Raw genomic sequence first — 22,191 nt, forward strand, 5'->3', positions numbered from 1 at the left:
AATTAACATAAATATAGACTTGTATTGTATGTCAACTTTTAGTCCGATTGTTTTGAAGCTAAAATAAAACTTAAATCAATTTTTAGTTCTGTTTTAACAAAATCTCTTTCTCCATTCTCAATGTCTAATATATAACAAAAGGGAAATAAAAACGACTGTACAGCTAAATAAAAAAAAAGAATCAAACATATTTGTTGATCAATTCTCGGACTTCTTCAATAACAAGCCATCCTTTGTGACCTCCTATCACTTCCTCTTTCATCTCATCTTCCTTCCATAACTGCATTCACCACCCAATTTCTCTCTTCGTTACATTATTATTCTTATTTTCATTTACGTTAAAACATTTGTTTCAGAAATTCAGAACAATTCATAAACAAGAAAGCATACCTGAATGGTGGGCATTTTCTGTATAACACATGAATATGGAAACTGATTCAGATTTGGCGGAAAAAAACATAGAAAAAGAGAATGCGTTTGATTGTTAAAGCATCATACCGAAATGTTGCCACGCTTCACCAAGGTTTGAGGGACCTTGTTCACATCCACGTAGTAAAACTTTGTTCTGTTTTATTCGTTTCAGTTCAACAAAATAATCAGACTTTTGCAATAACATTATTGTACATTGTATTAGCTTACCGGTTATTATATTCTGCTGCCAATTTCTCCAGCTTAGGCTTCAAGTAAATACATTTCCGGCACCAAGAAGCCATCCTGCCCCCATATATTTTGGTCATTGTTCATAAGAAGACATATATAGCTAGATCTTCAACGACTGGTTAGTGGTTGAAATTACATAATGTTGAATTGTTAATGTTGAGTTGTTGATCTCATCTGAAATCACTAGTCTTGTCAACATGAGTGAATCTAAAATGCAACTCAGAAAAGATATATATGATGTATAAAACCCCGAAATCAGCCTGCACTTATGAAGATCACCAAATCAGAATAGTCATCCTTTTCCTATAAAGAGGGTTGGGATGACCTAGCCCAAAAATGTGCTCTTTTACATTTGTTTTTTTAGTTAATGTAGAAAAAAATAATATTCTTACAAAAATTTACTCAGAATAAATCAGAAGTCCAAGATTCCAAAGTCATATAGACCCATATCTAATTTAGATTGTAGAGAGTATGTGATTTTGGTGTCTTTACCACTCGATGATGATAGGCTGAGAGAGGTTGCGTGCGTGAGAAAGAACAGCATCGAGCTCATCAACGTCGTTAATGGGTTCCATCTCCACAGTCTCAGGCCGTGATACGTTTGACCAGAAGGCTTTTAATCTCCACTCTTTCTCTATTTGTGATCTCCCAAGCTTCTCACTGTAAACCTTCACACAAAACCCACACTTCTTCTCCAAACTCAAACTCTCTTTCCTCCAAAATTGTTCCTTCTTGTAATTACTGTGACCTTGTCTCGTTAGCATTTGAGGGTTTGATGCCAGAGCTGCCATTTCTTTTTCTTTTTCAAAGAAGAAGATATATGATGAGATATTTCAAAGTTTTCATGTGACATAGTTAATATCTTTTTTTTTTTGGTTTTGGAGAGTTTTCGGAAGAGATGTGAGGAGATGGGGAGAGAGCTTATCCGGAATATGAGTTGGTAAAATGCCAAGGATGAGCTGCTAGTGGGGGCTACCTTCAGCTTCTTCTTTTTTTGCTATCTTATCTTTTTAATTAGTATTTAGTAACTCTGTTAACAAATTTTGAATCAAAATCAAAACTGAAAATAAAATAAAAAGATCAAAATCAAAAGAGGTTGTAATTTAAAACAAGTACATAAAAGCCTCTCAATCTCTATCTTACATTCAAGCATTTCTTTCAAATCAGAAACCATGTGAGAATGCATCATTTATATATTTGACAATAAATAAGTAGAATAATAAGTAACAATCTTGTAAACTTCAGGATAATATATTTGCAAGAAGTGGCCTGTCAAAATTTATGATATATTTTTATCCTTTTCTACGAAACAAAACAATTATGAAATCTGAAATCAAGAAAAAAAACACATGCAAGATTCCCAGTGTTTAGTGAGGGCTTTTCGAAAATGGAAACACAAAACATATAACTCAACAATTGCGTTATAATCTGAAAATTATATAAATAGCCAAAACTTGTGAGTCTGTGACGGTGCATTGGTCTGAAACTGATGCGGATGCCTTCAAATCAGGTCGGTGACGAAGGAAACCCCGACGCTATTTCCTTAATTTAACTGTCTCCATTTAATTATTATTTATACCATGTTAACTATATTATTATAGTTATATGCTGTCGGTTTATAAGCAAAGCATGACATTGCAAAATATGTTCGACAAATGGATTAGAAAAATAAACATATATAACAATTTTTTTAGCTATTTGGAAGTCGTAATGCCAAAAAAGGATCTACGATCTCCAATAGAAGTAGAACTAGTGAAATGCGTTTTGATCAAAAAGCATAAGATCAGATCAGAGAGAGTCCAAACAACCAGAGGAATTTGGTCCCACACGCTAAAGACTTCTAGAGACGCGAATTGAAATTAAAAAAAAAAAAATTTCCTCTTTATTACCCAAACCTGCCACCTAACTAATATACGAAATTGCCGACAAACGAATATTTAAAATTTCAAAATTAAGATTTTTTTTTTGTATCTGTATTGATTATTTTCTGATGAATAAGTAATTAAATTTTAGAGACTATTAATTATCCTTAAATATCAAAAAATTTCAACAAGTTGTTATGGTTGGTAAGTGTTCATCCCAATCCTAAAATTTATCCACAACTGAGTTCAACTAATCACCCACTTAATGTTTTCACATATACTTGTAGGAAATTTTGTCACATCTGAAATTACCTCTAAAAATTCTTCATCTAGTTATTTCACAAAAAAAGCAAAGAGTTATTCCTAAATCTTACCATACTTCTTGCTTCCACAAATACCAAAACATGTTCATATGAACAAAACATTTTCTGTATATTAAAAATCAACGACTCTCGTCGTATAACACATAAAGCCATGGTTAGATGAGAATCATGAGATGTTTATTTACAATTTTACATACATTTGTTAAGGTTACTTTCTATATGCATAGTTTACTGTCTTTTACATAAGAGAGCTATCAAAATGTAAATGGAAAGACAATTGCATAGTTTATACAGGGTTAAGGAGGGCTATACAGTCTAGCTATCACACAATTAACCTAATAAAATATGTAAAAACTCCTATATGCAAAAAATATAGGGAAATTTGGTAATCCAAAATATGGTAAATCCTCCTCAATAATAGAAAACATAACATTTAAATCACGACATCCAAATCCGGATCCATAAGCATTTATCAAACTCTTCTTCATGGGTCGAACCTGAGTCCACAGGAAATAGAAAAAAAGGAAATCGAATCTCGAACCACCGACACGCACTTTGAAGTGGTATTTCCGTAATTAATAATAAAACCGAGGGGTAATTAATTGAAAAATCTCTACTTTAAGTCATGTTCTTTTAACGGTGTCGTCTAAACAAATGACCCTTTATTATCTTCTTAACCCCTTTCTCACTTGTTTCTAAAAAAGTCATGTCTTTCCTTCATACACATCTCTGCACTTGTTTCTCTCTCTAACCCTAAACAAAAGCATTATTTCTCTCTTTCTAAACCACCAAAAAACACTCTTCACGCGCCCACGAACTCCACCACACCATATTCCTACAAATTTGTGCCTCTCCCTCTCCGTCTATGGCGTCGGACGCCGTAAAGTATATGCCGATTCACGGCGGAACAACAACAACAACCGCCGCCGCAGCCGAGATCAAGAGCTTCTTCTCCGCCGTGAAACCGAGAAAAACCTCAACTTTCGCTTACGCCTTTGTAATCACTTTCGTCGCTTTCACTCTATTCTTTGCCTTTAGTCCTTCTCCAAACTCTTCTTCCCCTTGGTTCTCTAACATCTTCTCTTCCTCCTCCACCACATCTCCTTCATCAGACAACACTTCCGGATCTCACTTCTCTTCAATCTTCTCCTATATCATCCCCAATGTCACTTTAACGAAACCCACCAATAGATCTAGCGACGCCACGTCGAATTTCACAGAGCCTATCCCTGTAAACACCACTTCACCGTCTTCTCCCACTTCGAATTCCGTCTCCGATACCATCAGAAACGGTACTTTGCAAGCTCCGGCGCCGGAAAATCTCACTCCGATTGCTAAAAACTCGACCTTTAAGTCTCCGATCGTAAACAGAACCAACCCGGTTGCCAAAACCAACACTTCTTCTCATCCTCTGCTTCCAGATAAATCGCCGACGGGATCGAGTAATCAGTCACTGACCACCGATGCCGCTCGAAACCAGAAGACAGCAGCTCCGGCGCCGTCGAAAGCACCCGTGTCGGTGAACCTGACGGCCAATTCCAGCTCATCAGCTCCTTCTACGCCGGAAAAACAAACCGGAAACGGTGGCTTGGTGACTTCGGTGAAACAAGAGATGGAGAAATGGAGTGAATCTCTGAAAGACTGCGAGTTCTTCGACGGTGAATGGATTAAGGATGATTCGTATCCGCTCTACAAACCCGGTTCGTGTAAGCTGATTGATGAACAGTTCAATTGTATTTCAAACGGAAGACCCGATAAAGGTTTCCAGAAATTGAAGTGGAAACCTAAGAAATGTAGTTTACCAAGGTACCGTACGTTAGTTGAATTTTTATCTGCTTACGTATGTTGCAATTGAATTTTATAGAATTATTATGTGGCGGCTCGTTGAATCTGAAACCACCACATTCATTTCTAATAATAGATTAAATGGAGGTATTTTGCTGGAGATGCTTAGAGGAAGAAGGCTAGTGTTTGTTGGGGATTCTCTAAATAGGAACATGTGGGAATCTCTGGTTTGTATTCTTAAAGGATCAGTGAAAGATGAGAGCAAAGTCTATGAGGCTAGTGGAAGACATCATTTTCGTGGGGAGGCTGAGTACTCCTTCGTCTTCCAAGTAATGGCTTCTCGATTCATTTGCCTTTTTTTTTTTAATACTTGTTGATGGTTTTTCTGATTCAAGGTTTCTTGATTTGATAGGATTACAATTGCACGGTGGAGTTTTTTGTTTCACCTTTCTTGGTCCAAGAAACGGAAATTGTTGACAAGAAGGGAACGAAGAAGGAGACTCTACGGCTGGATTTGGTCGGGAAGTCGTCTGAGCAGTACAAAGGAGCTGATATTATCATCTTCAACACCGGACATTGGTGGACTCACGAGAAAACATCCAAAGGGTAAAAAATCTCTCTCAATCTACAAGGAAAGTTGGTATTGTAATGTAGAAACTTGATATGTTGGTGTTGGTTTTAAAAAGGGAGGATTATTATCAAGAAGGAAGCAATGTCTATCACGAACTCGCTGTACTTGAAGCTTTCCGTAAAGCTTTGACCACATGGGGTAGATGGGTTGAGAAGAATGTGAATCCAGACAAGTCCCTTGTTTTCTTTCGTGGCTACTCCGCTTCACATTTCAGGTAAACAAAATCTAAGGGTCTCAACAGTTTTGATGTTTGAACCGATCAGAATCTCTGAAACTTTTGGAACTGTCTTGTTTGAAGTGGTGGGCAATGGAACTCGGGAGGAGCATGCGATAGCGAAACAGAACCAATCAAGAACGAGACGTACCTAACCCCATACCCTTCGAAAATGAAGGTGCTAGAGAGAGTGTTAAGGGGAATGAGAACGCCCGTCACGTATCTAAACATCACCAGATTAACGGATTACAGGAAAGACGGACACCCTTCAGTGTACCGGAAACATAGCTTATCGGAAAAGGAGAAAAGAACGCCGTTGCTGTATCAAGACTGCAGCCATTGGTGCCTCCCTGGAGTTCCCGACTCTTGGAACGAGATCCTCTACGCCGAGCTACTCGTCAAACTCAACCAGCTTGGCCAAGCACGACGGAAACCTTAGGAAAAAAAAGGTTTTTTTGGTCTTATCTCCTCAATACTTTGATCTTTCGATGCTTTGATGGTTTTAGTTGATTATAGAATGTGTAGAGTAAAAAAAGAAGATTGAAAATATGATTTACTTGGATGTCGTTGCTTGGTTGTAAATGCTTTTGTCACTCACTACACTACGATTATTCTCAAAGAGAGAGGTTACATAGTATTGATCAATGTTTTACTTCCAATAATCGTTTTTAGCTATGTTTGATGATCTAAATAGAACATGGCTTTTTTTTCTTGGTGTGTAGGAAGTATAACAGTGTTCTTTCGTAAAATAAAAAAAAAAGGTTTGAGGTTTACGGAAAATGTTAATGTAATTTGTCGATCACCGACAATTACATTAATATAAATTTGTCCATTTCGGGAAATAATATAAGGATCTGAAGACAACTTGGGTTTGGTCACGACGCATTCACATGGGGATGTTTGGACTTTTTGACCACGAAGGTCTTTCCGTTAGGTCAAATGCTTTTATTTATGAGTGGTTCAGTGCGATTGGATCCAACCTGGTGCAGTTGTTCGCCACGTGGCGTACCTGTAACCTATTTATAATTCTGTATTTGATTTGAAGAGTTAAAACATGTGACTAATTTGGTTGGAGATTGGGAAAAGCAGAGACAGTATGTGTTTATGTTTGTGTAGAAAGTAAGATTACGGATGCTTAAACTGAACAAAAACTGGATATAATATCTGAAGTACGCCGCACGAGACTCTCTCTCACCCGTACAAAATTTACTTTTCTTATTTAAAAAACAAAAAACTGGTTGCCAATAAACTTTCTGGTTTCTGCAAAACAGAATTTCGTTGCAAAATCACCACAATCTTGCAATGAAAATCTATGACGAATTATTCAACGCTATTTTGCTCTCAAACCATTTTGCTTAAATTAGAAATATAGAAGCTTACAAAAGATAAAGTGATCAAACCATTTTTTTGTTTCTTTCCTTTTTTTCTTTTTGTTTGTCTTTCTTTTTTAAATAAAATTTGTCTTTCGCTCAATAAATAAACATGTCAAACCCTTTTCCTCCACCTATTTTTAACTCAGTCCTATCCAAAGAAACACAATGCCAAAACAGATCCAGAGAAACAAAACTCTAACCGGATAATTCGGTCTAGTCGTCTTTCAAAATAGGAGACGGTCCCAAACATTATGGAAAATAAACCTTATAATATACACAAGAAGACTCAATTACCACTCGACCATTTGCTCAAACTGTATTGGTGAATACGGTAACCATTTATTTCGCAATTGCTTTCATGACACCTGTTTGGCCGGTCGAGGCTTAACCGGAATCAAAGGACTGTGAAATGATGATGTGGACAAACCGATGTTGTGTGCAGCTGACGTGGAGGGCTGTGGTGCTGAGGTGGCAACGCGTTCGCAAGAAGGGCACATAGTGAGAGTGGTGGCCGGAAGTTGCATGTACAAAGGAGAAGACGTCTTCAAGGCTCTCAATTCTTTAACCTCTTTCTGAAGCCTTCGGTTCTCTTCGGTTAGTGACTCACAGCATCTCTTTAAGTATTCACAGTCCACTTCCGTTTGCTTCAGCTTTGTCCTATATAATTCTCATTCATCAATTTAAATAATATAGCCCCCGATACATAAGATAACTATCCAATGTTAAAACCCATGTTGCTCAAATATATGTAAGCAATTGATTTGCAAAACGATAAATGTTAGGGAAATTTGAACAGATAGCAAAAAAAAAAAATTAGAGAAATAATTTGCTTTTGTAAGGAAATTAGAAAGAAACTGTTTAGCACTTTAATTTTCCAAACAAAATGGTGATTAATGCATGGAAACATTAATAAAAAACAAAACAAATGCCTGGCAACGTCTTTAAGCTGTTGTAGAGATATTTTACATTTTTCCTAGATGTACCATATTAATAAATTCGGAGAGATTTATGTGTATATATCTTTATTTTTGTCAATTGAAATAATGAGAGAGAGAACAATACATATGATCATCATGAAGACATCTGAACAATACATATGATCATCATGAAGACATCTGATGAAAGGAACAACGATCGTTTCAAAAAAAATAAGTCGAACTATCCTATTTCTAACAAAATCTTTTTTTTAATCATCCGATTTTCATGTTTGTACCAAGCTCACGAAGAGTAGTTATTACATTTTTGCGAAATTGTAAAGAAGAGTTATGATTTGTTTTCTTTTTATACATAGGTTAGTATAAGCAATTATATATGGAAATGATGAGCAGAAGTGATATTCTACTTTTGCACGAAAAATGACAAGAACAGACATGCGACAATGTGTTATTATTACTCGTGGTGTATTTCGTCCTCATTCCTTTTTTCAGAAATTAATCATCACAAAAAATTATATTTCCAACCACAAAAAAATAGAAACCGTTTCATAAAAAAAAAGAAAATGAAGCTTTTTTAATGATGTGTTAATGACATAAGCTAACCTGGCTCGTCTGTTTTGAAACCAAACTTCAACCTGGCGAGGACGAAGATTTAACTGCTTCGCCAACGCAATCTTCTGCTTCTGCAATGTTCAGTTTAAAAAAAAAATAGACAATAAAAGTTAAGCTTAGGGTTTTTTTTCCTTTCAAGTAATAACAAATTACAAAAAAGTAAAGATCAATATATAATGGGAAACGAACAGGATTAAGGGTGCTGTGCTCTTTGAAACTGTCTTCAAGAAAAGCAGATTGGTCTTTAGAGAGTCTTAGTTTCTTCCTTGGGGTTCCGTTTTCGTCATCGTTGTCTTCGTTGCTGGCTCTTGAAGCAGATCTCTCAACCTCATCATCGATATCTCTCTTATTACTTCTTCTCTCATAACCATAACTCTTAATACCAAAGTCCAACCGAAACGACGACGTTACGCTATTGGGTGGCGACAGTGACATACTAGGCACCGCCTCCTCCTCCTCCTCCTCCTCCTCTTCCTCCTCCGCCACCTCAGCTGCTACTGGGAGCATTCTTCCTCCTTGCCGACCTGTAATTTTGGTTCTTTCTTCTATAAGTAAAACTGTTTCTTTTTTCCACTAAACCGAAGTCAACACTAATCATCCAAATATGTGAAGAAACCGAATAATCTTGTAATTTATAATTAACATCCACTATTTATGTTGTTTTCTAGTAAATATGTTTCAATAGAACCTAGTTCTTTTCTCTTGTCACAAATCAGTCACAACATTTTTGGAAAATGATTTCAGTTACATCCCATCGACACACTAGCTACAATAAGTACTATATATATATATATATATATATATATATTGTAGACAAAATTATATTCATATAAATATAAGAAGAAGAAAAAATATGTAAGCCAGATTAGGGATAATAATAAATTTCAAATGCTATTTTGTGAGAAAAAAATGGGTATCGTTTGGGTATACGTATAAGTACTACACCATTTGTTTACGAGAAATTAGATCTTATGCCATATTTTTTGTTTATAAACTGAAACCCTTACTGTTCTCAGGGAGCCAAGGAAAGTGAAGCTGAAGCTGTAATGACGGATCTACGGAAGACGAAACCCTAATTCCATCAGAATTCTTTGCTCTCGGTGCCAGTTTCTTCTTCTCATCTTCTAACGACGGAGATAACGAAGAGGGTGACAACGATTTGTGACCATCAAAACCAACATCTAAACTCATGCAGAACCCACGATTTTTGTCGGAAGTCGAGGTCGACGAGGCAGAGGGATTATTAATCTTTGAGGGCTTCTCCAAAAAAGATAATTTGTTCGTATTTTCGCCTAGACATAACGCTAGCTCCATCTCTTACGAAGAAAATAACAGTTTTGAGTCAAAAACCAAAAAAGAGAAAGAGAGAAAGACAGAACACGAAGATCTTTTTTGGCTTATGGAGGCATGACATGAAATGAAGTGAAACCCCACTTATTTATTACCAAGTTCAATCTAATTTAATAATAGTAATTGTATAGATGTAGAAGTTTTGGATCTTCTTCCTGTAAATTCTGATTTAACGATATTAAAATAATAATATCATTTAATTTGAGTTTCACAAATTGAGTTGTTTTTTTAAGAAATATTTTCTCACATTTTCAATGTTTATACTTTTTAACTGAAATTAATAATTTTCATTTCACATATTACCATTTAATTACTAATTGAATATAGATAAGAAAGTTTTTAATCTACGTAAAACGTGTCATATATATATATATATATATAAAAAGAGTATGTCTCGAAACCTGTTAAAATAATAAGCTACTCTCAACCAAAGAGAACATACAATAGCTTTTTTTTTCATTTTTGTTAATATATATAATGAAATTTTTATACCGAAAAATGTGGTATTTTGGGGTTGAGATACAGTTAAGGGGATTGGCCGACAACTGCCGATTTTCACAGACGCACGTGAATGCATATAAATATATACCTCATTCTTATTACACGAGACTGGCGCCTTTTGTGTTTATGTTACTCCGTATTATATTACTTTATACACAAATATGCATTTATGTTTCGAGATGAAGCTAGAGTCTTGAGGTAATAATATAGTAAATTTTTATTCTACACGAAAACCAAAAAAAAAATCACGAAATTAGCAAATTGGTATATGCAACTCTTCCATTTCAAAATACTTTCCAAACACAAAAGATAACAACCATATGTATTTCAGAAGGTTTTAGTGGTGGCAAATTCTCAGATAGTGTGAAAATTGAAATTATAATAGATAGGTAATTTCTTTACATTTAATTCAATTATGGTTTTTTGGATTATACTCTGTTTTTTTTATTTTATATGATAAAGGATACTCAGGGTTTTTACCACCTAATTAATCATCTTGGATAGACGATACTATTAAAGAATTAGTGATTTTTTGAAGATATTAGACTGTTTGCTGAAAACTATTGAAGACCATAATTACTTTGACCGGGCAGCGTAATTTTTGGTCACACGTTAATGATGGCGACTTTGAATTCCTTAAGTTTTAAGAGATTTAACAGAAAAGTCGAAGTTGTTGAGGAAGAAAAGGAAAAATATGAATAAGTGGAAGTAAAAAAAGGACATAGTGACGGTTGACAACGTAGTTACCGTTTAATGCTGATTCTCTCCTTTTTTAAAAAAATTATAGAATCAGAGCTGCCGCTGCAAATGATTTAACTAAGCATTATAGACTCATGATTAAGTTGGAACATATAAACTACATAGAAGGGAATGTTTCATGAAAATGGTGCTCTAATATTTACCGAATAAAAAGGGTGAACAAGACATAATGATTAACGATGATACTTAATGATAAAAAGAATTAAAATGTGACAACGATGACCCATCAAACGGTCACGAAAACACTCAATCCATTTTTCTTTTTCAGTTTGACCAAAATTCTTATGGGCTCAAAACTTTAGTCAATACGGCGATGGTCATAGAAAAACTTGATTAATGTGTTCTTATCCAACATCATGAATACAATTTCCATTACTTCTAACTTATTTGTAACTTATTGCAAGTTGCTGTCAAGAAAAGTTCTAAACATTAAATAGTTTCACTATTATGTGTATGCATGGTAACATGTGAGATATGATAGTTGGTTTCAAATAGTACCATGTCAATAATTACTAGAATTTGTAGGGGTTGATTGATAATTGATACAATTTTTTAAAAAATATTAAAAATCAGAATAATTCGACGATATTGCCATTTCGTTTACTGTATTTGCCGACCAAAATAGAATAAATGTTGTCGATCTACAGTTTTTCAGCCACATAATTATTTTTGTTAATGATTTACCAATTTTATTATGCACATATTTCTGTTATTTTCATGTAATTCTGTAGTTTTATAATTAAAACCATCATTTTATCTTTCTACGAGCTCCAAATTCACATTACAAAAATCTAAATATTTCCAAACTTAAATATTTGTATTTGATGTCATAACAGAAAAAGAAGTTGTATTTTCATATTTGGATTTTAACAAGATATGGGACTAGTCAACGCATGAATGATGTTTCGATATGTATTGATTTTCAAAATTTTACGAGTTCTATCACCAACCAATTACATTATGTTGTTTATCAAAAATAATTACATTATGTTTTAATGACAGATTTTGTTGTTTCTTCAATTCTTCTGTGTGTTAAATACAAAATAGAAAACAATTACCTTTGCTGGAATAAAAGGTTAAGGTTTCTAAGTTTCTTCTGGGATGTGAACCCTTATTTTGATATGAGTTTTGTCCAAAGTAAGTGCTTACGACTTTTTTATACGTTAGTTTGCACTCATTTTCCTCCATAATATGATTCTTTTTGGTTACACAGGAGTTGACTCAGAAATTATATGCCCTGCAAGGCTGCAATAGTAGGTTTATAATGTCGAAAATACTTGATGCATATCTTAATCTATAACATTATAGTTCGATTCATCATGATGGCTATTAGTCGGCAGATTGATACCAGTAGAAACAAAATATAAGGAGCAATATCTGCCGCTCATTATTACACAATATTTTTTATTCTCAAATCTATTACAAATATAGTATATAGCGACATGTTTCCTCTTCACTATTTCGTAACATGATTTTTAGAGAATTTAGTTTTTTTTTTTTCCTAGAATTTCCAAAATTTATGGCTAAGACATGAATAGAGAGTGAAAGGACCCACACGCGTGGGACGCGCCTCAAACAAAAGATTGGGGTGTCATGCTTTTAGGCTCCTTGCAATAATTGAAGTCATGCATACTCTTATTATTGCTATTAATCTATTATTGTTACCATGTCTAATATTTTTGCCATCTCAATCTTTCTCTCAATTATTTATCTCCTCTCTATGCTGCTAGATTAATTATTGCATCCTATTTTACACATTTGAATTCCCTTTATATATATTTTTTTATTTTAACTTTGAATTCCCTTTATGTTTTATATATGATTGTGTATATAAACAAATTAAACACCAATGTTGTTAAACAGATTTGCATTTTTTTCTTGGAGTATCCTATGTACATCATTTTTTTTTAAAAAAGGATGTATATAATGTATCTTGTATATTTATGCAACGAATAACTTGTTTTAGGGATAATAATATATATAAACCCGTTCACTTTAACACAATTTAGGATTCTACATGGTACATCAGATACTATTTTGTCCCAAGCAAAGCACGAACCTTAATCTTACCTATAATAATAATAATAAAAAAAACTTTCAGTTTTGCAATCTAGAAAGTGTAAATTTCAAAGTATCCGATTTAGCAAAAGAGTATGCAAGAAGCACGTGACAATGGAGTTGAAGAGGGGAGAGTCACGTGACAACGCGCCTGAGGAAGTATTAATGATTGTGTTTGAGTAAATGATGAACAGAGCGATTTGCGATGGATTAAATTGATGAACCGGTGACTGTGGGGTCATTTTTGTTTTGCTTGAGAAGAGGCAAATCTCTACACAAGCAATCATTTGTTCATTGGACCCAATTTTTCTTCTTTCTTAAAAATTAAGTCTCCCGTTAAATGCTACAATACTAATTCTATTTTTATTTTGTGCATTTCTTCATTGTTTTTTTTTTGATAAAATGTTAAATTATATTCAAGAAAAAAAATAAACTTTTTTACAACTTTGTTAGATCGTTTTTTGGCATTGAAAATCTAACTTAGAGCAGAGTTTATTAAGGAGCTCTCCTTGTAGCAAACCAAATCCTCAATCCAGCTTCCTGCTTCATCACTCCTTCACTTCTGATTGTGCTTAGTCTGTTACGAACTGTAGTGTCAATTTTCTTTGCAATGACAGCAAGCGGAGCAGGGTCATCTCCGTGTCTCCTTCCATTTCTTTCACCCCAGATTGCGTGAATTGCTGCTTGGAAGGCGTATCTTAGGATGAAAGCTACGGTGGGGTTTAGAGAAGGTTGAGTCATGAGCTCCATAATATCTGACCAAGTTGACGTGAAGTCTGTTTCCAAAATTCCACCAACCAAAGTTTTCCATATCTCTTTTGAGAAAGGGCACTCGAGTGTTTCCATTTCTTCATTGTTTATCTTCATTCTTTTCTCTTATAGGCATATATTATTGTCATACTCGAGTGTTTAAAGTTACTAACCGAATGTTGAGACTATTTTAACTACAAATATCACTAAAGAGTAGAAGACTTTTAGCTTTATGTCAATTTTTACAATAGTCGATTTAGTGCATCTAGTAGAAATAAGTTACTACATTCGACTAACAAATACTATGATCTACATAGCACTAAACTGGAATCAATTCTTATTTTATAGCTTTTAAGTAAAAAGTAGTATCTTAATTTTTTTTAAACATTAACCTCAAGTCATGGACCCTAGTCAACTAAAAACCAAATGGGTAACCTTACACTCAACCCAAACCGCACATAGAACTCATTCCATTTGACCTATGTTTCCAAATTAGCTGTAGTTTTAGTCAACTTGTTAACCTCAGATCATTAGGCCTCGTTTCTTTCTGGTTCTATCGTTTATATATAAGTTGAATTGATAAAAAAAAAACATTCTTCATATGGTAATTATATATTTAGTATTAATTTCTAACAAAAATAGCCATTTCCTTTTTTTGAATTTTTTTTTTTAAATGTAGTATATACATAAATTGATCAATGGTATACTACCAAAATATTTACAACCTCTTAAAGTCTTAATACTCAAAAGAGAAGTACATTCGTATTTAAAAGTTTGGCGTGGAACGGGTCCGCTTTATCTTGACCGCAAAATCAGCCCGATCAAATTATTTTCTGTCTCGCCCTAAAATTTCAAATGTTAATTATCATTTGTCGGTGAAATCATTCCACAAGGACTGTCATGATGGTTGATAATTCGGTATACATGTTGGACGGTTTTTGTTGTCAATATTGTTTGGTGATTCGTAAATAATTTGTCAATGATAAATTCGCTGTCAGAGCCCACAAGATAAAAAGCTGATCTTTTTTAACGAAAGAGAAGAATTTTCTACATGTCCCCCTCCAGAATAATCAAATGATTAGAAAAACATCCATAAAATGTAACTAAAGAGTAGTAATAGCTAAGGATATGAACATATTCAGTCTTGAAACTACGTGGAATAAAATAGAAACAGAGGAATTCAAGGTATTAATTTGCTTATATTTTTACTCATGGGATTAAAAGTATGTTTTAGATACGCAAAAATAAACAGCTTAATATAAACGAACTATGAACTAAAAATCGAAAACTATAATTACTTCAAAACTACAGGAATATGCATAACCGTGTAGTAAAGCGAATAATAATCGTGCTGATAATTTAAATGGTTTATTTTATCACAAAAGTCAATAATTAGTACATCTGAATTTTGACAATGCAATTCTAAAAATAGAAATTTGACATTGCAGAGTGGTGATCTGCAGATTTGAGAATTGACATCGCAATCAATTAACATTAGTTTTTTTTTGAAAGATCTGAAGACAAAATATATCTTAAGTGCTTAAATTTCGTAGAATCAAATTTTAAGGAAGCTTGCCCACAGAGTAAACAAAAAAGAAAGAACTTTTTAAAAAAATTAACTTCCATTAACCTTCTTACAGTCTAATCTAATCTCTCCACTACTCCCTGTCAAGGGACTTATATTCCCCATGTTGATCATGGACTGAGCAAATGCCTGAAAAAACAGAGTCTGGTTACTTGCGAAAGAAGTAACAATCGCGATTGTGGCTGAGCCTGTGGTAGAAAACAGTTCTTGGTCTGACTGAAGAAGCCCATTGTTGCTCTGAAGGTTGGAAAAGTAATTGTTATCGAATGCATCAGGTGTGCTCAGATCGAGATTGGTGATCCCCGATCCGCTGCCGTTTTGAGGACATATCTGTTGAAGACTGTTGAGAAGCGTCGTGTTTAGAGTCGGGTCAGGATTTCCCGACCCGCTAAAGTTGATTAGTCTGTTACTGAACACTCCGCATCGAGCACGTCCGAACGTATGTGCACCTACGTAGATAAAAGAAATTCACAAGAGATGGTATTAGGGTTTGGTTTTGACTTGATCCATAAGTTAACGTAGATGATTTTTACCAGATAAGGCTACAAGATCGTTGGTATTTAGCCCGACAGCTGAAAATTTAGATGTGATGTTGGCAAGGCTTTCGACGGGAGAAGGAATGGACGAATTTGCCCCGGCCTGGTTTGCTGTGAGACTATCTCTTCTGCCTAATAATACAGTCCATGAAGGCCCTCCTGCCTAAAGATGATCAAACATGTAAAGTCAGATAGATGAATGTGAACAGTTAACATATGTACTGTTTGATATGTCTTATTAAGAAAGTATTATTACCAAAGAAACCGAGGCCTCTGAGGCAAGAGCTAAAACATCAGAGCAAGAAACAACGCCGGGGCAAGCGTTCTCAAGGGCAGTCTTGATATTATCGACAACGTTGAATCCTCTAGCCGAGTTTGCATTCGGGGCAGCATTCTTCTCGCTTTGGATGCTTCCACTATCGTCAAGCAAGATCGACGCGTCGCAACCCTTTTTTACAAACATAAGAAAGAAAAAGTATAGTGGCTTAGGCGAAAATGATCACTAGGCTTTTCACGTTAAAAGAGCTGTATTGATCATAAAGATTTATATACATTAACAAAACAGTCGTGAAAATGAAGGCGGATAAGGCTGGCTCCGATTCTCGAGTCGGATTGAAGAGCTTGCTGAATAGTACTGCGTACGATGGCAGAGGCGTTAGGGCACGTCCTGGAGTAAAACGTTGCGTTTAACTGCGCAGATGATGTCCAAAACAATGAAGAAGAGATGACAAGAGTAGTGAGGACGATTATAATGGAGAAGCCATTACAAGTAATAGACGGATTTTTTACAGCCATGAATTATTTTTTTTGGAAATAACTAGTTTTGAATGTGCGGAGCTTATGACTATTCCATATCATTTTGAAATCGTTATATATATATAGGGAGGAAAAGTTGATTAAACGCGTATTTATTGACTGGTCATGAAAGTGAAAGATTTTAAATTAAGCCAATAACTAGATTAACGTGTGTGTTTGTATACTTAGTCCAAAAAAGTAGAAAAAAGCTGGTGCTTCTACATTTTCTTTAGTTAAAAGTTATTTGTCTTTACTCTTTAGGTTACACCATCTCCATCACTTGTATTATTGTAATCCTCCCACGCGGTTAGTAAAGAAATTCATAGATAGCATATACAAATATATCATATTTTGCGTTCTTGAGACGAAATCGGTCGTCAAAGGTGATCCATTTTTTTTTCTTTCTTCTTTCTATCATTAACAATTGAAACATGATGTAACCATATCTCAATCTCCAAATAAAATCATATAGCAAACATCTTTAATTAATGCATTCAAATTTCCATGTTTAATCATGAGACTTCATGTAAACAAGGACAAAACCATGAGAATGTGAACGAGGATCTGAATTCTCACAAGAAATACGCAGATTTTTAGATAGTTTTTTTTTCTTAAAAATTTGGTCTACAAAATTTGGTCTACAGAATTAGACAAATTAAGTCACATTCTGTGGAACTGCTTCCTTCAAGAGTTGTTAGCTAGAGTTTTACAGCTGTATTTTCAGAAAACAAAAATAGATTATTCAAAATTCAGTGTTTTATAATGAGTCTGTGTTACTTCACTGATTTTGATAAAGAATCTCCAAAAGTCTTAATGACGAGACTTTTGGAGATGTTCCTTTGACGTTAACTTTGCAGAGTAAACATTCAAAGATGCATGACTAGCTCCAGTATTTTTTGAGTGACGGTGATATGGATTGTGACTCTTAGAAAGAACTTATAACACACAATTACGCCCCTATAAAGCATATTCTTCTTAAAATTTTCTTTTAGTTTCATGATCAGTACAGTACTATGATCAAACTAAGTATTTGTGATAACAAATTATATTAAAATTTTAAGTTGTCACTTATTTTGAAACAAAAAAGTTCTTCCAAAACAACACATGTATTGAAACGGAAGAAGTATAATTAAAAAAAACGATGCATTATTTGATAGATAATAATGCAAAAAAAATGATACCCTAAACGGCTAAACCTAAGGAAAACAATTTGAATATTGTTTATCATTTTATAATAGTTGCTACCAAATCTGAAATAAAATCCCAAGTCCCAACCACTTCGCCGTACTTCTATTAATTTCTCATGAGTCTACTATAATTTTCTCCATAAGTGACACTATAATATTATTAAACGTCAATTTCGTCGATGTATCATCATCTATATTTAAATGGAGTAGAATGCATGTAAATTGTTAGACAACAAAACAAATATTATATTCGATGTGATACATCCATATATCTAGCAAAACTATAAAGGGTTTGAAATAATTAAAATCCCATAATTGTAAAACACAGCTCTACCAGGCTATCACTCATTTTTTTTAACGAAAATGAATAATGACAAAGCTTACGAGTAATTATACATATATGATAAACAAACGGTGAAACTAGTCTCATCATCTTTCACATATCTGCTAAACTCACTGCTTCCTGATCCGAGTCCGACTGTAACTGAATGTCCTCTGCTTCAGTGGCTGACTGTCCGTTAATCACCTTACAATCTTGTCTAATCTCTCCACTACTCCCCGTCAAGGGACTTATATTCCCCATTTTGATCATGGACTGAGCAAAGGCCTCGAAAAACAGAGTTTGGTTACTTGCAAAGGAAGTAACAATCGCGATGGTGGGTGAACCAGTATCAGAGAACAGTTCTTGGTCGGACTGCAGAAGACCATTGTTGCTCTGAAGGTTGGTGAAGTAGTTGTTATCGAACGCATCAGGCGTGCTCAGGTCGAGATTGGTGATACCCGATCCGCTGCCGTTTTGAGGGCAAATCTGTTGAAGACTGCTGAGAAGTGTCGAGTTCAGAGTCGGGTCGGGATTACCTGTCCCGTTGAAGTTGAATAGTCTATTGTTGAAGGTTACACAATTTCCACGTCCAAACGTATGCGCTCCTATGCACATTAAACCACAAGAAAATTGGCATTAGCTAGGGTTTTGTTTGAATTGAGACGCAAGTAACTAAACATATGTGGATTAATATTTACCAGACAGGGCTACAAGATCGGTTGTATTTAGGCCGACAGCTGAAAATTTAGATGTGATGTTGTTAAGTCCTTCGAATGGAGAGGGAAGGGACGTATTTGCCCCTGCCTGGTTCGCCGTGAGGCCATCTCTTCTTCCTAACAACACAGTCCATGTAGGCCCTCCTGCCTGAAGATGATCAAACATGTTTGTTTGTATATATGAATGTGATCATTATTAACATATGTTTCATATGGTAGTCACTAGCCAGTTAGTTTTTTTTTTAATTACCAAAGACACAGAGGCCTCTGAGGCAAGGGCTAAAACGTCAGAGCAAGAGACAATGCCGGGACAAGCATTCTCGAGGGCAGTTTTGATATTATCGACAACGTTGAATCCTCTTGCCGAGTTTGCATTCGGGGCAGCATTCTTCTCGCTTTGGATGCTTCCACTGTCGTCAAGCAAGATCGACCCGTCGCAACCCTTTTTCAAAAGTAAAGAAGCCAAGTAGAGAGGTTTAGTGTAACAAATACAGAAGGCCTTACTTACGACAAAAGAGATGCTTATTTAAATTAAGAGCTTAATTATTAATTATACGTTAACAAAGCAGTCGTGAAAATGAAGACGGATTAGGCTGGCTCCGATTCTCGGGTCTGATTGAAGAGCTTGTTGAATGGTGCTGCGAACGATGGCAGAGGCGTTAGGGCATGTCCCGGAGTAAAACGTTGCGTTTAACTGCGCAGAGGATGTCCCAAACAATATTGAAGAAACGATAACGAGAAGGCTGGTGATGAACAAACCATCACAAGTAGTAGACGAGCTTCTTGCAGCCATTAAAAGTTGCTGCAAATAATGATGGAGTTTTGATTAGTTTTTCTGCTTTACTGATTGATTCTGAACTTATGATTAATAGAATTAGTTAACAAATCATTATATAGAGAAGAAAAACTGATTAAATCTTGCCTGATGACGAATATGACAGATTTTCAATTGAAGCCAATATTCAAGTCAAAGTGCGTGTTTATTTACCAAATCAATAAATGAGAAAACGTGACCCTTCTAGATCCTCTTTAGTGCGTGTTTGTGTATTTAATCAACTTTTTTTTTTCAAAAAAGAAGTCGAGTTTACAAGATTCGTTTCTTAGTCACGTACTCACGTTCCACGAAATAGTAATAATAATCTGTGAAAGTTGTTAGTTGTTAGGGTGTTTCGATGGACTTGTTCCAATCCAATTTAAAATGCTAATGATTTGCACCATGAGAGTTAATAATAATAATTGAATTTGGTTTTCCTTTCTCTTTCTTTGTTCTTGTTCTTCTCTTTTGCTCACCTTCAGGACGGTAATGGTGAAGAAGTGTTGAGAAGAAAATGGTGCTGGGTTTGGGGTGGTACACTGAAATGTAGTTTAGTCAGTAGATCATTGGGTTTAGACGTCTAGTATTAAACCGTTTTGTTCATTAGATCATTGGGTCTAGTATTAAACCGTTTTGTTCATTAGATCATTGGGTCTAGTATTAAACCGGTTTGTTCATTAGCTCATTGGGTTTAGTAGTAAACCGCTTTTTACCGGATACTTAACACATGTGTGACGGTAATTGTGCATAACAGAATCTGGTCAAAAAAACTTTTTTTTGTTTGTCAACTAGAAAAAATAGTTTATTTAGGTTTAGTAAAAAGTCTCTAACAACTTCAAAGTAAATAAGAAAAATGATTTAAAAAAGGAAAAACCAAAACCATTCTACAATAATCCACAAATGTTGTGAAAACTTAGTCACTTTATTAATCACTGGAATGTATATATAGAGTACATAGGGAATCTAGGTTAAGTACAATGTCCTGATGGGTCTAATGGGCCGGTATAAGAGTCCATATATGATATGTGTTATAACACTCCCCCTTGGACGAGTGAACCGGGTCAGCTACTCAATCGGGATCTCGATAATGCGCTGGGGAATGTTGCCTCATTAAAACCTTACCAGGAAAAACCCAGTGGGACAAAACCATGGTGAAGGAAAAAGAGTACAACACGCATTACTCCCCCTGATTGTAGCATCACTGCAGATCTCTAAGTCTATACATTCCTATCTGTTTGACGAGCTTCCGGTGTGTTGAAGTAGGCAATGATTTGGTGAAGAGGTCAGCTGAATTCTCACTGGATCGGACCTGCTGAACGCTGAGAGTGCCGTCCTTCTGCCAGTCTGAGGTTGAGAAGAACTTCGGTAGAATGTGCTTCGTCCGATCTCCTTTGATATATCCTTCCTTGAGCTGAGCTATGCATGACGCGTTGTCTTCATACATCACCGTGGGCTGTGTGTCTTCGTCCATACCACAATCTCTGCGGATGTGTTGAGTCATGGAGCGCAGCCAGACGCATTCCCTACTAGCCTCATGAATGGCTAGGATTTCAGCATGGTTTGATGAAGTGGCAGTGAGTGTCTGCTTCATTGATCTCCAAGAGATGGCTGTTCCTCCATGCGTAAAAACGTAGCCAGTTTGAGACTTGGCAGTGTGCGGATCTGATAGATATCCTGCATCGGCGAAGCCGACTAACCCATCTTTATTTTGGTTAGTATAGAAGAGTCCTAAGTTTTGAGTACCTCGAAGGTATCTTAGGAGATGTTTTATACCGTTCCAGTGCCTCTGAGTTGGAGATGAACTATATCGAGCGAGGAGGTTCACGGTGAAACATATGTCTGGTCTAGTGTGACTAGCCAGGTACATTAACGCTCCTACAGCACTGAGGTATGGCTTTTCAGGACCAAGGATTTCTTCATCATCCTTTTTGGGACCAAGAGGGTCATCACTTAAGCTTCTAACTACCATTGGGCTGGTCAATGGGTGAGCTTGGTCCATATTAAATCGCTTGAGTACCTTTTCGATATAAGCCGATTGATGCACAAGGATTCCTCCTTTGATGTACTCAAGTTGTAATCCCAAACAGTACTTTGTTTTGCCTAGGTCTTTCATTTCGAATTCTGCTTTTAAGCAGTCGACTGTTTGGGAGATCTCACCAGATGTTCCGAGGATGTTTAGATCATCCACGTATACTGCTATGATTACAAATCCTTTGTTTGAGTACTTCTTGAGGAAGATGCATGGACTGATGGGGTCATTTTTGTAGCCTTCATTGAAGAGGTAATCGATAAATGGGGATGTTCCACATACGACCAAGATGGTGGAAAAACATTAGTAATATTTGAGAAACCAACAGATAAAAGCCGTCCAGGATCAATTCGATCCGAGAGGAGATAGGGAAGACGACTAGGTATGATATTTT

At 35.4% G+C, this 22,191-nt stretch overlaps 6 protein-coding genes across 7 annotated transcripts; 1 reads left to right on the forward strand and 5 right to left on the reverse strand.

The window, feature by feature from the left end:
• Positions 1 to 47: 47 nt before the first annotated feature.
• On the reverse strand, positions 48 to 1,548 carry LOC18017583 (thioredoxin-like 3-1, chloroplastic). The gene is given in 6 exon segments (XM_006399079.2): positions 48 to 280; positions 391 to 408; positions 499 to 565; positions 640 to 714; positions 1,153 to 1,453; positions 1,456 to 1,548. Coding segments are annotated over 6 exon segments (618 nt in total). The 5' UTR covers positions 1,514 to 1,548; the 3' UTR covers positions 48 to 181.
• Positions 1,549 to 3,710: 2,162 nt separating this feature from the next.
• On the forward strand, positions 3,711 to 6,599 carry LOC18017584 (protein trichome birefringence). Of its 2 annotated transcripts, XM_006399081.2 has the most exons (6): positions 3,711 to 4,651; positions 4,767 to 4,959; positions 5,043 to 5,236; positions 5,317 to 5,475; positions 5,560 to 5,924; positions 6,198 to 6,599. In XM_006399081.2, the coding sequence occupies exons 1-5, from the start codon at positions 3,711 to 3,713 to the stop codon at positions 5,912 to 5,914; spliced, it is 1,842 nt and encodes a 613-aa protein (XP_006399144.1). In that variant the 3' UTR covers positions 5,915 to 5,924; positions 6,198 to 6,599. The 2 variants fall into 2 exon arrangements, with proteins under 2 accessions (XP_006399144.1, XP_024011795.1); XM_024156027.1 differs by lacking the exon at positions 6,198 to 6,599 and having other exon boundaries at positions 5,560 to 6,120.
• A 280-nt stretch (positions 6,600 to 6,879) lies between these two features.
• Positions 6,880 to 9,812, reverse strand: LOC18017585 (homeobox-leucine zipper protein HAT14). The gene is made up of 4 exons (XM_006399082.2): positions 9,403 to 9,812; positions 8,585 to 8,919; positions 8,387 to 8,466; positions 6,880 to 7,505 (listed from the first exon to the last, which is right to left on the reverse strand). The coding sequence occupies exons 1-4, from the start codon at positions 9,707 to 9,709 to the stop codon at positions 7,205 to 7,207; spliced, it is 1,023 nt and encodes a 340-aa protein (XP_006399145.1). The 5' UTR covers positions 9,710 to 9,812; the 3' UTR covers positions 6,880 to 7,204.
• A 3,746-nt stretch (positions 9,813 to 13,558) lies between these two features.
• LOC112086729 lies at positions 13,559 to 13,909 on the reverse strand. Its single transcript, XM_024156272.1, has one exon. It carries the CDS (start codon positions 13,907 to 13,909, stop codon positions 13,559 to 13,561), a length of 351 nt encoding a protein of 116 aa, XP_024012040.1.
• Positions 13,910 to 15,283: 1,374 nt separating this feature from the next.
• Positions 15,284 to 16,765, reverse strand: LOC18017586 (peroxidase A2). Its single transcript, XM_006399083.2, has 4 exons — positions 16,487 to 16,765; positions 16,191 to 16,382; positions 15,932 to 16,097; positions 15,284 to 15,847 (listed from the first exon to the last, which is right to left on the reverse strand). The coding sequence occupies exons 1-4, from the start codon at positions 16,727 to 16,729 to the stop codon at positions 15,429 to 15,431; spliced, it is 1,020 nt and encodes a 339-aa protein (XP_006399146.1). The 5' UTR covers positions 16,730 to 16,765; the 3' UTR covers positions 15,284 to 15,428.
• A 1,432-nt stretch (positions 16,766 to 18,197) lies between these two features.
• LOC18017587 (peroxidase 54) lies at positions 18,198 to 19,790 on the reverse strand. The gene is made up of 4 exons (XM_006399084.2): positions 19,511 to 19,790; positions 19,205 to 19,396; positions 18,937 to 19,102; positions 18,198 to 18,843 (listed from the first exon to the last, which is right to left on the reverse strand). The coding sequence occupies exons 1-4, from the start codon at positions 19,745 to 19,747 to the stop codon at positions 18,353 to 18,355; spliced, it is 1,086 nt and encodes a 361-aa protein (XP_006399147.1). The 5' UTR covers positions 19,748 to 19,790; the 3' UTR covers positions 18,198 to 18,352.
• Between the last annotated feature and the right edge of the window lie 2,401 nt (positions 19,791 to 22,191).

Source organism: Eutrema salsugineum, unplaced genomic scaffold, assembly GCF_000478725.1.
Source record: "Eutrema salsugineum unplaced genomic scaffold, Eutsalg1_0 scaffold_2, whole genome shotgun sequence".
Taxonomy (NCBI): domain Eukaryota; kingdom Viridiplantae; phylum Streptophyta; class Magnoliopsida; order Brassicales; family Brassicaceae; genus Eutrema; species Eutrema salsugineum.

Excerpts from the sequence above, each read along its gene's own strand:
- LOC18017585 (XM_006399082.2), bottom strand. The coding sequence starts at position 9,709 with ATGGAGCTAGCGTTATGTCTAGGCGAAAATACGAACAAATTATCTTTT. Across the intron at positions 8,920-9,402 it reads TCCTTGGCTCCCTGAGAACA|GTCGGCAAGGAGGAAGAATG; the intron begins GTAAGGGTTTCA and ends CCAAAATTACAG. Across the intron at positions 8,467-8,584 it reads AGCACAGCACCCTTAATCCT|AAGCAGAAGATTGCGTTGGC; the intron begins GTTCGTTTCCCA and ends TGAACATTGCAG.
- LOC18017587 (XM_006399084.2), bottom strand. The coding sequence starts at position 19,747 with ATGGCTGCAAGAAGCTCGTCTACTACTTGTGATGGTTTGTTCATCACC. Across the intron at positions 19,103-19,204 it reads CAGAGGCCTCTGTGTCTTTG|GCAGGAGGGCCTACATGGAC; the intron begins GTAATTAAAAAA and ends GATCATCTTCAG. Across the intron at positions 18,844-18,936 it reads CGATCTTGTAGCCCTGTCTG|GAGCGCATACGTTTGGACGT; the intron begins GTAAATATTAAT and ends TAATGTGCATAG.
- LOC112086729 (XM_024156272.1), bottom strand. The coding sequence starts at position 13,909 with ATGGAAACACTCGAGTGCCCTTTCTCAAAAGAGATATGGAAAACTTTG.
- LOC18017586 (XM_006399083.2), bottom strand. The coding sequence starts at position 16,729 with ATGGCTGTAAAAAATCCGTCTATTACTTGTAATGGCTTCTCCATTATA. Across the intron at positions 16,383-16,486 it reads TTCACGACTGTTTTGTTAAT|GGTTGCGACGCGTCGATCTT; the intron begins GTATATAAATCT and ends TTTGTAAAAAAG. Across the intron at positions 16,098-16,190 it reads CAGAGGCCTCGGTTTCTTTG|GCAGGAGGGCCTTCATGGAC; the intron begins GTAATAATACTT and ends GATCATCTTTAG.
- LOC18017584 (XM_006399081.2), top strand. The coding sequence starts at position 3,711 with ATGGCGTCGGACGCCGTAAAGTATATGCCGATTCACGGCGGAACAACA. Across the intron at positions 4,652-4,766 it reads AAGAAATGTAGTTTACCAAG|ATTAAATGGAGGTATTTTGC; the intron begins GTACCGTACGTT and ends TTCTAATAATAG. Across the intron at positions 5,476-5,559 it reads TACTCCGCTTCACATTTCAG|TGGTGGGCAATGGAACTCGG; the intron begins GTAAACAAAATC and ends TCTTGTTTGAAG.